At 38.0% G+C, this 14,184-nt stretch overlaps 1 protein-coding gene across 2 annotated transcripts in view; it reads right to left on the bottom strand.

Annotated features, from left to right (window-relative positions):
* Positions 1-2,028: 2,028 nt before the first annotated feature.
* Positions 2,029-14,184, bottom strand: part of ORC3 (origin recognition complex subunit 3) — a 42,773-nt gene continuing 30,617 nt past the window's right edge. Inside the window, exons 14-20 of one of the 2 annotated variants that reach the window (XM_064508759.1) lie at positions 12,223-12,356; positions 8,999-9,081; positions 8,470-8,567; positions 7,404-7,545; positions 4,104-4,220; positions 2,875-2,954; positions 2,029-2,221 (exon numbers count right to left, since the gene is read on the bottom strand). In XM_064508759.1, the coding sequence (XP_064364829.1) occupies positions 2,116-2,221; positions 2,875-2,954; positions 4,104-4,220; positions 7,404-7,545; positions 8,470-8,567; positions 8,999-9,081; positions 12,223-12,356 (760 nt within the window). In that variant the 3' untranslated portion in view covers positions 2,029-2,115. The remainder of the gene's footprint in view (positions 2,222-2,874; positions 2,955-4,103; positions 4,221-7,403; positions 7,546-8,469; positions 8,568-8,998; positions 9,082-12,222; positions 12,357-14,184) is intronic. The other variant, XM_064508761.1, reaches the window with a different exon arrangement.

Here is a 14,184-nt window from a genome sequence, read left to right as displayed (position 1 = left end):
GTCATTACTGTTTACAATTTGTATGTTGAGGCAGTATAAAGACCAATAAACTTCTCATCTTCCTCAAATTCTTAATTTGCTTTACAACATTTGGAACTGGGCCCTTTCCTAATTAAGCATAGCAGATAGTGTTACTGTGTCTTTGCCATCCAGTATCTCTGCAGCTAGGGCAATCACAAAAAATAGGACTAAAGCCCTTATCTCCTCTGATGATATCTAAAAACCTCTTATATCTGCTCCTCTGTAAATATTAAGTTCCAGGGTTTTTGTAGTGGGACTTACCCATGTCCTGTTACAGCAGATCTGCTTTATATGAATGATTCACCATTTGGAGCTGCAGGCTGCAGCTCTCTACAAGTCTGAAGTTGAGGACAGCTGTGCCAATGCAACTAAGCAGAAACATCTGGATTCTAGTGTCACCTGAGCATAACACACTAAAAACAGCCTATTTCCCTCAGGAAAGTCTGTAATACTCTTGTACTCAGCTGAGGCAGTCTGGGAGTTTTTCTGGAGGTAAACAGTTATCTTGAGTAAACTGTGAGCAATTAGTATTTGTTTTTTCTTCAAGTAGAGAAAAGTGTTTAGACTTTGTCCATCCCAGCCTAACTGCAACCCTTTACTAAGTGATAAGACTGACTTCAGTCCCCACCCACCCGTACTGCTGAAACACATCTTGCAGCCCTCAAAGCATGACAGATATATACATTGTTCTGGAGGGCATACAGCTTTTCCCATGGTTGGAAAACATGAACTTAGGGCATCAGCATGAATACATTTGCTCTGCAAAATCTGCAGTGTCAGCTTTTAAGTGTCAGTTTAAAAAAAAGTTACAGTGCAGCTATGTTCTTCTGCCTCCTGGAATCAGGTGTAGACTTTTCTTAACACAGCCTCTGCCTCCTTGGGAACCCAGCACTCCAGGGATGCCTGTGGATTTTCTAGCTCTTTTGCAAAGCACTTATCAAGAAGTGATCCTTGGCAGATAGTAGACAAAGAATAGCAGATCATTGGCTCCTTCCTGACTAAACATCCATTTCATTACTGCACTCATAAGCAGCTGCAAGCCATTCCCATCCCGTTCCTACAAACAGTACAGAATTGATTACCTGCAGTCACATAGGGGCAGTGCTCCATATAAACTCAGCTGGAAGGCGCTCATTGTGTGCACAGGGCACAAATGGCTTAGAAGATTCTGTCCCTCAAAAGCAGAATTTTTCACCTAAGAACTGTCAGATAAGCAGTGTTTTAACACTGTCACCCAACAATTGCATTAGTCTCACATAACTGTTTCCCTTGTCCTATTGTACAACACCCATCCTGAACAGTTTAAACCTCAGATGCAGATTTTATTACCTTCTTCCACTGCTCGAGTCCCATGTTCTCATTTAGCCTCTGCTGACATAAATTCCACTGATAGCAAATTTGGCTAGTACTAACTATAAAAAGGGAACAGTTTAAACAGTTGAGAAGAGCAAAGGGCATAAATCTGTATCTGCAAAATGATTGTCCCTTTCTCCTCATGAACAAGCCTTTCAGGGTTCTGTGACCAAGTCTGATCTGTGTATAAAACAGGAATTGCTTTGAAGAGTATGCTGTTGATGCTGAACATGGAAGCTTACAATCTTTTTAGCACAAAGTTGATATTTTTAAATGTTCAAGGATCTGGAAGGCATTTTGTAATGATGACTCAAATCCCATCAGATTATGCACAAATTAACAATATTGCTTCATCATTTCTCTATCTTACATATCCAATGTTCTCATTTTGGCTTGGTAGCCTGAATTATATCAATATAGTCTTAACTATCACAGCAAAAAAGATTAAAATGGGTACAGCAAGCTGTATTTGAAACATGAGTATTAATAAAGCAGTACATCATATATGGAGGCTGTTTTACCCCAAAAAAAAAAAAAAAAAAAAGTAGCATTTTGTTAACAGTTCAGGGCAATCAGAATATATCCTACAACATCTTTGCATACTGAGTCAAAAAATTAATGTTGCCAAAAACTAGTTTAGTAAGAATAAAGCCATTGTACCATGTTATAAAGAACCTGTTTATTAAAATTTTGGAGGCACACATAACATCTCTTGCAGTCTTCCTTCATTAACTTGGACACTTAACAGCCTCCCCATGTCAACCTTGCCACGTGATCAGTTTTCTGTTTGCTGGGCTTTATGAAGCCTAGGAGTTCCAGTTCTGAAACAGCTTGAATAAAACGAGCACTGGAGAATTCAGTAAAGGAAACTGCATATGCATTTTATGACATGAATTGATGAAAACACCATTCTATCTAGGAGGGAAGATTTTTTTTAAGTCATGGTGGGGACAGGTTGCACAAAGTGTTGAGTTGAACATTAACATTAGGAATAAGGGCAGAGCATGGCTTGCAGCCTACAGAAACACTAGTACTCAATCTAATCAGTATTTTTTCTGCTACCTGAATACAGGTCTTTTGACAAGAAAATGGGGAGAGAGATAATTACAAACAGATTTTTTTTTTTTGAGGTTTCATAAACTGCCATATTCTATTTGCTCACTATTCACTGTGCCTCTCTTGCTGCATTCCTGACACATAGCTATATATCTGTGAGTTAAAGAGAGAGTTTAGTTTTGTGTTAACTGCTAGTGGAACTTGTAAAAAGTGAAAGGCCTTATACTGAAGGAAAAATAGGTTTAGCCATATAGTATATAAATATTCTCCCTGTAGTTAAACCTCCTCTTGTACAACTATTCAGCTCTTCTCTGTAGCAGCAATACTATTATTGCTGGAGTTAGTTCTCAATGCACAGGAAGATGCATTTTAAAAATCCTGATCAACTAATCCTGTAAGCGTTTGAATGATAAATACATTTAAGAAAGAAATCAGAAAGGATACTGGATAATGTCATCCACCTGGTCTGAGGCAGCTGCATCTTCATTTGTTCCCTCAACTGCCATCACCACAGTTGAGAAGGCCTAGAAAGGGAAAGGCAGTACAGATTTAATACATTTCATAAACAGAGCTGCAAATAAAACGATGAGCTCTGAGCTGATCATTATCACTTAGGAGGAACGAGATCTTAGAATGATGTTAGCTCCATGAGAATGTCAGTTCAATAGCAGTCAAAAGAGCAAGCAAGGTTAGGTATTACCAGAGCAGGAGTACAGAATGGAAGAGTTCATGGAGTGATGTTCTTTCTTTATGTACTTGCATTTTAAATGCTGATACAGTTCTGTTCCCTGACCTGTTCTCAGGAGAAATACAGAGCTGAAAAATGTTTGCAAAATGAGACTGTTTAGTCTGGAAAATGAAGATGGTAAGTGTTCTGTGAAGAAGAGGCCTATAAAATTCTGAGTGACATGAAGATGCTGGAGAGGGATCTGCTGTCCACTTTCTTTTACAATACACAAACAAAGCAGCAATGAAGCATATTCAGAACAAGGAAAAGGAGAGGGTCCTCTGAACTGCATGTAGTTAAGCTACAGAATTCCTTCCCACAGGATGCTGTGGTTGCTAAAAAGTTACATTGGTAATATAATCTAGTTAGGCCTACAAAATACAGAGAAACTATTCCAGTTTAGGAATTTTTAGACCTAAAACATAGTTGGTTAGCTGAGGAATATTTGCAGAATGTATCATATACATGCACATCCTGTTCTTATACTCTGTCTGCTTTTGGTCACAGTAAGAGAAAGGATACTGGGCTAGAAGGACCTTGCTCTTCCCTAGCAGAAGCGTTCTGCCCAAGAACCCCCACGCTTCAGCAACAGCACTTGCCTGTTTCCATTGAAGTGTCACACAAGAGTTAAAATAAAAGGGAAAAAGGTAGCTTTGTGAAGCATAAAATCTGATCTGCACTGAATACAAGCAAGATAAAGGCAGAAGCAAAGATCTTCATTGTAAAGTAATAATGCTAGTAATAAATGATTCACAGTAGCCACAGGAAGACTCTATAGGCTGGTGATCTGGAGATACTGTGTGTTCTTGCGTGGGAGGGACTGAGATATGCAATGATTTCAGCTGTCCAAAGGGGCAATGCAGAAAAGCAGACATACAGCAAAAAAAAATAAATAAATCAGTAAAGTACTGAAAGCAGTATAGGCACTGTTTGCGTTGTCACATACCTCTAACCAATCAACAAGATTGATTAATCTGCCACACTCCAAATGAAGCTTATACACTATGCATATGTCAGGGGCTTTATTAGAAATGGATCCTCCATCACTTTTCAAAGCTTGATTCTGATGGAAAGATAGAACACAAAGGCAGTAATTTTGATCAGTTTTTAATCTTGAACAATCCCTAGCAATACATATGACATTACTTAAGGAAGTTCACAGCTAGTTCTGTAACCAAATATTTACTGTTTGTATGTTTAATGGCAAGTTGATGGTGCAAAGAAAAAAAAAAAGAAACCACCACAATCACCAGAAAAAAAAAAATAAAGCATATCATTAGAAAAGAGAAAAAAATAGCTATTTCACTCCTAGTTTTCCTTGTACTGTTTAAGCTTTTCTATTCTGCATTTTTTCTATTTTTCTATTCTATATTTCTATTCTACATTTTAAACATTCTCTGTTCTAGTGGTAGTGCTTTTCTGATTAGGCTTTTCTCATTTCTCTTGCTAGTTCTATTTATGTATCAGAGAAAAATACTCTGTTCTACAGATTCAAGAAAAGAAACCAATCATGATTTTGTCTCTGCCTTTACTATATAGCAAACAGAAGAGTGTGTTGTCTTCCTCTCCCCACAAAAGGGAAGAGGAAGTGTTAGCATAGATCGGTAACATGTACTAAAAAGCATAATTGCTTCTCTCATCTCAGAGTTTCATTTTTAAAATGTAAAAATCATTTCTCTGGCTTGAAAACCAGCACCTGTAAGGCAAAAACCTAATTTTCACAAATTATTCTCTGTGTCAGGAAATCCAAGTCAACAGCACTGTAACATTTACTTGAGAAGTAAAAAAAACCCACTTGAGCTAGAAGCAAAAATCTCTATTGCCACAGCAATTTATGACATTTGACATCAGTCCATAATTCTGTTCACAGTTTTCAGTTTCATTCACTCTAAGAAGCCAGCTCTCTTAACATGAAAACAACCACTAGTCATTGCTTTCAGTTGCTACAAGTTCTCGCTAGTATGTTTTTTACATATTAGTAAAATACATCAGTTATTTTTAGGGAGTTTATAAAGCCCTAGCAAGGATACCATTATACGAATTAAAGTATTTCAACATAGGAAGGAAGGCTGGGCAAAGGACTCAACTTTGTTCATGCAATCTCTAGTTTTACCTTTTATATACATCAATTCCTGCAAATTATGAGACTGAGATTCATGTTTGGACTCTGGCACTTATGAGACACACAGTTTTCAGAAACTCAGTCTAACAATTTTCAAATTTATTCTGTGCAAAGAACACAAAAGCTGCAGACATTAACCTAATGTCTGTCAGTTCAGTTCAGATGGTCTCCAGATAAATTCACAGTAACATGGATAAATCCTCAAGATGTCACAATCCAGACGTCCATCTACCCAGACGATAACTTCATATACCTCTGTGTAACCACTAGTACAGATGAAGTTACACACCACTGCCCAAACGAGTAGCTGTGCATGCCCTGCTTTCTCTTTTCTGCTCTGCTACTTCTCTTGACTCTCTGGCTTCCTACCACTCACCCTTGCGCTAACTCTGGCACTGCTAGACACTTTCCATCGTGTTTGTCATCTTAGGCAAATGATTGTCTAGGATTGTCCACTATAAGGCTTTGTTATGTTTTTTTTTAAAAAAACTTGTCAATTAACAGGCTGAATTGACTTAACAGAGGGTCAAGCAAGACACTGAGAGAAGAAAGATGGAGGGACCATGACCTTCCCCTTTTCTAAGGCAGCAAGCTGTCAGAGCTGCCCAAGCTATAACAAGATGCTTCACCCTAACCATGCCTTGCCTTCAAGGCCAGATCAGTTCTCAAAACTAGGGGAGAAAACTTACAGTGCAACCGCATTCTCCTGGAACAGACAGGTTAGTCCGTAGAAATTAATATATAGCTAGACCACGTGCAGATGCTGAGAATTATCCAAGAAAGATATTACTGACTGGCACTGCAGGGTCTCTGCCAGCATCTGAAAGAATTCAGGCTCACCAGTGGTAACAAGGCCAAGTCTTTACGGCATGCCCTGGAGGAGCTGCAGTTGTGCATAGCAAAACCTCAGCTTCCTGTGGCAGCAACACGTGAGCTGCCCCTGAGAGGAAATAGCTACGCTGGGGAGCAGGAAGTTGCTCTAGAACAGTCGGTTGTGAAACCACCTATATAGCATGGAGGTGCTGTTTCAGAATGAGGAGACTAGGAACAACCTAAAATCTGTCCAGGAAGGGTTTCTTTCTCTCTCCCTCGCTCCCCCCAACCTCCCGAAGGCTAGGCAGAGGACATACGTTGCTCAGGATTCAACACTATTATCTTTCCTAGACGAACAAACACTGGTATCTCCTTTCCCTGGTATGAGAGCTTAATTGCAACTCAAGGATTTTTGTTTTGCATCAGTGAAAATATCTTCATGGACAGTAGGCCTCATTCCTTAAGCTCAAGGAACTTTTCTACTCAAGGTCAAGAACAATACTCGCATTACCATCTAAACCCCAGGAAGATCCAAGATTCAAATTTTTTTGTGCTGAATGCAATACTAAACAGTGCCTAGCTAATATACCAAGTTACAATTTGTTGGATTTTTAAGAGATCAACAAATACATAATTGCCCTTTTTTGTACGCATTTTTTTCAGTATCATCCTTGTTCACATGCTGCTAAATAAATAACTGGACTAGTTTCCCCTGAGAAGTGAATCACATTATTAATCATTTGCTGGTACTCCACTGAAGCAGATCCCTTTCTACCCCAGCCTTCTGGTTGGAACAGCTCTGGAGAACTTTGTTCTGGTCATGTCCCAGGAAAACACAAGCTATGCAGAAGTCATGGATACTGTTCAGAAAAATACTTCTTTGACTCACATGGATTAAAACACTAGCAAAGTACTTGGCCAATACTGCTGCTATTAGACACTATGCCAAAACCTCCACCATCTACTCAAATAGCGTCAGAACCATGTTAAAAGGAGTCAAAGAACAAAGTGCAGGATGACAGAGAGAAAGGGCTTTAAGTCAACTTGTTAAAGAGACAACTAGAACAAGCTCTGGAAAACAACTATTCCATCCAAAACTCTTTCCATAATCAGCTTCTTCCTTTCAGTCAGACTAGCTCTTCATAAAGTCCTCAGTTGCTTATCAACAGCAACTTGCTGGTTCCCTGCAAAACAGCTGAATGTGTGCCAAACTTCATGAAACAGCAAAACTAAGACAGGCACATCATCCTCATGTGCAGCCTTCAGGAACTGCTCCAGCACCACAAACAACTCAACTCACTTGTTTCTTACCTTCAAGTAGCAGTATGGGTTATTCAAAGCTGTGTGAAGTGCAATCCTTGGGGCAGCATTCAAGTGCTCACGGAGAGCACTGGCTGTGTTGAAATACATTATCTCATGCAGAGTCTTGTGGTCTGCAGGAACAAGGTAATTTCTGAAAAGGCAACATGGGGGATAGGGGGAGAAGAAGGGGAGACAAGACACAAGCTTTACCTTAAGGAAAACAGCAGTACTCTACTGCAATCAGAAGACTACAAGAATGTTATGTTTCTCAAACAGTGCAGACAAATCTCTAAAAACAGATTAAGAGCGCTGAAATCGGGGAAGTTAGTGATCATCAACTCTACCTCTTATGGATTTAACTTAGAGCTCTAGTTGGACCAGTGACAAATTTGAAAATAGGGGCAGCAAGCTGAAACACTAACACCAGTCATTTACTGTATTCCGCAGGTCTTACTTATCCTTCTTGAAGGCTCCTAATGAGTCTCTGCTCATCTTTGTCTTCACATTTGAAGCTTTTTTCTTGGCACAATCATGGTTCTGTCAGCTTTTCTGCCCCTATGTTCCCATTCTGTTCCACACTTTCAAGGCCACCCCAAGGCCATACAGTTAAGAAGTGCCTTCAACCCTCCCTCCTCCCCCAAGTCTTCCAAATTTTCTTTGGCAGAGCTGCTTCCAAAACCCTATCTGCTATGTCTTGCTTGCTCAAACAGTTCCCAAAATGGCTATCACACTTGACATCTATACAGTTTCATAAGCAGAATAGATCAGCAAAGATTAGGGTAAAAACTGACTTTATTTCACCACACACACTCAATCCTCCCTCAGCTTTATTCCGTAGCCAAAATAAATAGGACACTTTATGTGCCAATTGCTTGTATTAATCTATGGAAGAGAGATTATTATTTTTAGAGATCTCATCCAAGAAGGAATAGGGAAGAGAAAAGCATGCTTCATACTCTAAGGACTGACAATTTTGACAAGATTTCTTCCCCATGATAACTTGTTAACAAACTTTCTGTTGCAGCTCATGGTGCAGTATCAGACTAATGGAGGAATATAAAACAGGAACGCTCACCTTACAAGATTGTCTATAAAGTCAACAACTTCAAAACGAAGCATTTCAAACTTTGTCAGTTTCTTAGATCGCCTTGATTCCTTCAACTCCAACAAGGTCTTTAAAAAAAAGTGGTGCATAAAGCTACATGGGAGGTAGTTATTCTTTGGAGAACACAAGCTATATGTTTAATATGAACAATTGTTTTTTGCTGGCATGTCTTCCCTGATGATGTTGGAAGCTGTGATTGTGCAGTTATTTCTATTTAGGCCTGTGTATTAGTCCTCAAACTGGTAGGAGTTAGGGAAATTCTTCAAGCCTAAGGCTTGAAGAAATAAGAGTTAGGCAGGATGTATAATTTGCAAGTTACATAAGAAAGCTCCTAATTTGCATTCTATCATTTTCTATGTCTCAGGTGGGCCTGACGTACATACTTGGTATTTATTCATTCATTTTCAGGATGAGTTACTTATACACATCCTTTACTCAAAACTCCAGCAAGCAAGGGAGACCTAACCATGGACAGCTGTAAAGCCTACACAAGCCTGACCTTCTGCAGGTGATAAAGGTCTGTCTTCTTCTGGAGCTCCTTTTGTGATGATACGGATTCACCTCGTTCTTGGCAAGCTCCTGCTACCAGAATAAAACTCATGTTTGATATGTGGAATAAACTTTTCCTGAATACCTATATAAACCCATTAACCCAAGCAAACTGAGAACTGTTCAGTTACTTGTTCACACAGTATGAACATCCAAGCACAGGCTGCTATTAAGCAGACAAGCAATTGTTAAAAAACAAACAGCCCCCCACAAACAAACCAAGAGTAGCATTATAAATAAATAAACCAACCCAGTAATTAAATAATTGAAGCAATTCACACAGGAGCAAAGATCCAGCACTAGCCCTGTACATCACCTGAATTCCACTTATGTCATCCTGGGTTGTATTCTCAACAACATTTGTATATTTGCAGATTACTACCAGATGGTACTGATGCTTGGTGAGTATTCAAGAAGTCACATGTATAATATATTTCATGGGGGGGGGGGCGACAGAACAAAAACAGACCAAAAGTCTGCTACACTATTTCATTGCCCAGTTCTATTCTCAGCTTAATCTATACCAAAATTTATTTTCATAGCTGTATAGATTGTTGGCCAACTACTACACCAATACTTAGTGATTTTTAAGGAAAAAGAAATAAACAAATCCAAGCACAATCCATGTTAAGCTGAGTGATAAAGACTGTTTCCTAATCAAAATCAGAACAAGTAACTAGATTTCTTGCCTTACTTATGAAGATAATAAGATGGAGAGTCCATCTACAAATCACAGGTAAAGCTCTGATAAGCAGAAACAATCACAACACATGAAAGCTGTTTGTTGACATATACAGAATGAGCTGACATTTTCAGTCTAGTGCTCTGTGTACTGGTGTCATCATCACTGAAAATCATCCCTGCAATTCAATTTCAGTGTGAACAGCAAAGATCTAGCAGAAAATGGCAACAAAATTATCCCTTTCTATTCTATAATTGGTATTTCAAAATATATCAGTGAATAGTGTAGGACTGCAAACTGCTGCCTAGCTTCAATGTAACACAATCCTGATTTTATTACAACCTTGAAGTCTTGATTCATTTTAGTAATTCCCAAATGTAGAGAAAAAAACTGTAGGATAACTTCAGCTTTTATTGAAAAATAAGAAAATATGTTCTAGTCCACAATATGAAGTAACTCCACCCTAAAAGCTCATAAACAGTACTAAAACAAAACTCATCTTTAAGTATACAAAGGCAGCCTCATCTTTTTTTGCTCCTGTTCACAATTCTCAAATATTTGACGTCGTCAACAGCATGTGTGCATACATATGATAGCACAAGTCTTTTATTAATACAAGACCTTTTGCCAACACATACACTGTTGTGCAAGAATAAAAGAACCTGATGCTGTCAGAGCAATTCCAACGCTGAACTGAAACAAGGTTTTAAAGATCTCAACATGAATGAATGATGAAGATTTAATAACTAGCTAAGCACATTAAAGCTGAAAAATGCATCTAACATTTATATTCACATTAAAGTTTTCAGAAGAGAGAACCTTCCTTTCTCCAGTATTACACTGATATATGTAACTTGAGATGTTTTTAATCAAATCCTTCAGCTCACAATAGACTCAACAGAAGTATACTAAGTATATTTTGCTTCCCCAAGCACCATGTTTTGATTTCTTTAATTCATTAGGCAGTCTCGGGAAGTTTTTTGGGTTTTTTGTTTTTGTTTTGAAGAATAGATTTGGGGCTATCCCTTTACTCTAAGGGATTCTAAAGGAGATTTTGGTACATAACACAGACCTCTGAAAACTTCTGCTACAGGTCAACACAATAACAGAAACATACAAGAAGAAGTCACTTAACTCGGCAATCTATTCATTTCAAATTTATCTTTATTTTCCCTTCTTACTTTTTCATTACACTCTCAAGTCCCTCTGAAAACTGACTAAAATCATTCATGAACTCATTTGGCCTTCTTTGCTTTAACAAACATCCTCAAAATCCTAATTTAAAATAAATACTGCCCTTTTTATTCTGTAGTTCTGCACGCCACTAATTTTTTTTAAAAGGTTCTCCACTCTAGTTCAGATTCTTCCGTACTGGTATCTTTGCTGACATATATTGCCTTTTCAAAGCAATCACCAAGTTCTTGTACCACAGTGGTGATATTACTACATCTGTTTACAGCTACATAGTATGGATAAGTAACATTATCATTTTTTCTACAGATTCGATGCTACCTAACTTCAGTAACAGAAAGCCAGCGAGATAGCTGTTATGTAGTGATTCAAGTTGTAATGAATTCTCCTAAATAAGCCTCAATTATCCCAGAGCGCTACATGACTACTTTTAATACCAGACTGCATTTGGTGGCTTATTGCCTACTTGTCTAAATATAGGCTAGCAACCACAGCCAACAATGAACTTCATTACATACACATAAATCAGATGAGGTGATAGCCACTTTATGTTCAAAACAGAAAGGTGGGGCAGCACTTCTTAATTCAAGGGAAGTCACTTTCAAAAGAAATACGGCAGTTTCTGTAAACCAGCCACTGAAAGAATGGCTGTTGCTCATCTGCTTTCTTAAACTTTCCAATTCATCCCCTACAGTGGTTTAACAAGTCACAGCATGTCAGCAGAGCAGTGACAACTCATGCTGTATGTGCACTCTTAGCACACATTAAGCATAGCTTAAACAACTTCAGGATTTACTTTTTTACTATTTACTTTCTAACAGTCAGTTGCCACAGCACAGCTGTTGCACAGAATCCTTGAGAGCTAGGGGGTCCTAACGCTTAGCTGAACCTGACTGAATGTACAGGTAAAAATCTTTATATACATTCAGATTCAATATCATAAGAAAGTCCACGCCAATTAATATTTCAAGATCTGTTTTTATTTGTTAAATATTTTTAATGACTGCAGCATCTGGTAAAATGCTCAAAAATAATGTATGACAGAATTAATAAGTAATGTTTGCTGATCTGTCCAATTTCTTGTCTTACATTAGTCTTTCTGTACTAGAAAAAGCATGAACCATGTATCAATAATGCATATAAGCATTTCTTAGTTTTGGGCATGTACTTAAAAACAATCTTGAAATATCTAAGGGTCAATAAAACTCTTAGATTTTGATAGAGAAAGTGATATCCATTGGTCAGATTGCAGATTTTTTTAAAGCTGTTTTATAATGGATTGTATGACAACACAAACTTACCTTCCAGTTTCTGAAACTGGGCCAAGAACTCCTTCAACTTCTCTACTACCTTATCAAACTCTTTTCCAGAAGATGACACAAAAATCTCTACACACTTTTGAAGCATGGTTACCAAGTCAGACTTATTCAACATCCTAAAAGACACAATTGTTGGCTGAAGATGAAGTATAGTATCTTTTGAAATGCTTAGCAGGAAAAAAAATAATTTGAAAAACTCCTTTAAAAAGGGAAAATAATCTCCAAGATTTCTTCGAGCATTAAGTTTTGCTGAAATATTTTTTCCTTGCTGTCATTAACTAAAAAGCAAGATCAACCTGGATAGAAGTAAGTGTTCTCCACTTTTTCTACCGAACTGAGAAGCAAAGCTTTTCTCATAGTCCTAGCTAAAGACCACTTGCTGGATATAGAGAGTTCTGGTTTTTGAAACTGCAAGCTGGAGTTCAAAACAACCACCACCACCACCATCGCCCACTTCCCCCCCAAAACCAAACCCCCCAAAACAAGAAAAGAGAATGGTACAGTTCATAATTCATTCCCAAGAAGATGGGCAAATGATAAAATTGGATTAGTACATATTTACACATTCACAAAATTCTTTACTCTGGGATTCAGAATGAGTTCTTGAAAAAATACAAGTTATTCCTTTCTGCATTTAATTAATACAAAAATAACAACCACTAGCATTTACTTAAGTTTTAATTGTGTAGTATAACATTTCAGAAATGTCACCAGGTATTGTTCAGTCTCAGCATTTTCATTCAAAAGCAAGTCCTTACAAATATCCATAAATAAACTCCAGAATTATGGTTACTGTATCAAGTCTGGATCTTTACACATGCATGTCATGATTTTCATGCAATGCAAGAGATTGCAGTCAATAAACACTGTGGTTCTGAACAACAATCACACATTTGTAAGAGCACTACTACTAAAAGCCTTACTTAGCCCATTCAGTGGTGTTTTTTTTGCTTTCTTGGTCTTTATAAAACACAAAGCAGAGGTGCTAACAGTTTAAGGATTTCAGAAGATATAAAAAGACGGATACACAAAAAAGGGAGCCCAGAGAAAACAATGAGATGACAGAGATCCAGGCATCAGGAAGTGGGTCTCAGCATATGATGTGCCTAAACATCGTTTAAGATAGATTTAAGGAAGAATTTAGAAGAGGAGGCTGAGGAAGCTTTGTGGATGCCTGGAGGAACAGTCTTGAAATTGGAGCTCTGATTCCTGACTGGCAGTTGATGTTAAATGCTTGTAAACGCTAGGATTTGAAAGTTCGGTCTATCTGATGAATGGACATGGGTTTTTGCAAGGCAAGTATTGCTTTCAGATACATTTGTTTTGTTCAGAAAAGCTGCAGGAGCTTAACAACAGAAAGGGTAACCCCGACCACACAAAAGGCTAGGAAACATTTTTGCAACTGTCTTGTAAATGATAATGGATACACAAGATTGTTTTCTTCCAGGCCAGAGAAAACAACATTGCAGCAGTTAAACATGTAAGAGGGAGAGAGGATGAAAAGACTTCAAGGTATGTGAGTGGAAAAGAATTAACTTTTTTGAGTAACATTACTCAAAAAGAATCTGCAAGTTCTAGAATGTGTCCTGGGTGAAAGAACCTAGAGAAGAATGTATTTAAGATGACAATGAGGTCCAAAAACAACAGGTAAGATGATGATGCTGCACACAATTACGCAAAATGCAGAAGCAGGGGAAACAATAAACAATCCCTTTCAGCCTTTTGGGCTTGAGATTATTGCAAGGTATTCAGAATATCAGAGAGAGAGGCCAAGATTTTAATTTCTTTAGGAGACAGGCTTAAAGCAGAAAGGAAGATCTCAGATCATCCAGAGACGGTCACTTCATTTGTCCCTCTGACGGATATTATTCAGAGGTAAGTTATGAGAGAGAAGAAAGTAAGACAGCAAGGATGAAGAGTTTGGAGAAACCCTTTCAGAATGCT

This window comes from Dromaius novaehollandiae, chromosome 3, assembly GCF_036370855.1.
Source record: "Dromaius novaehollandiae isolate bDroNov1 chromosome 3, bDroNov1.hap1, whole genome shotgun sequence".
Classification (NCBI taxonomy): Eukaryota; Metazoa; Chordata; class Aves; order Casuariiformes; family Dromaiidae; genus Dromaius; species Dromaius novaehollandiae.
Note: the sequence above shows the minus strand (reverse complement) of the source record. Positions and strands in the feature narration are given on the sequence as shown.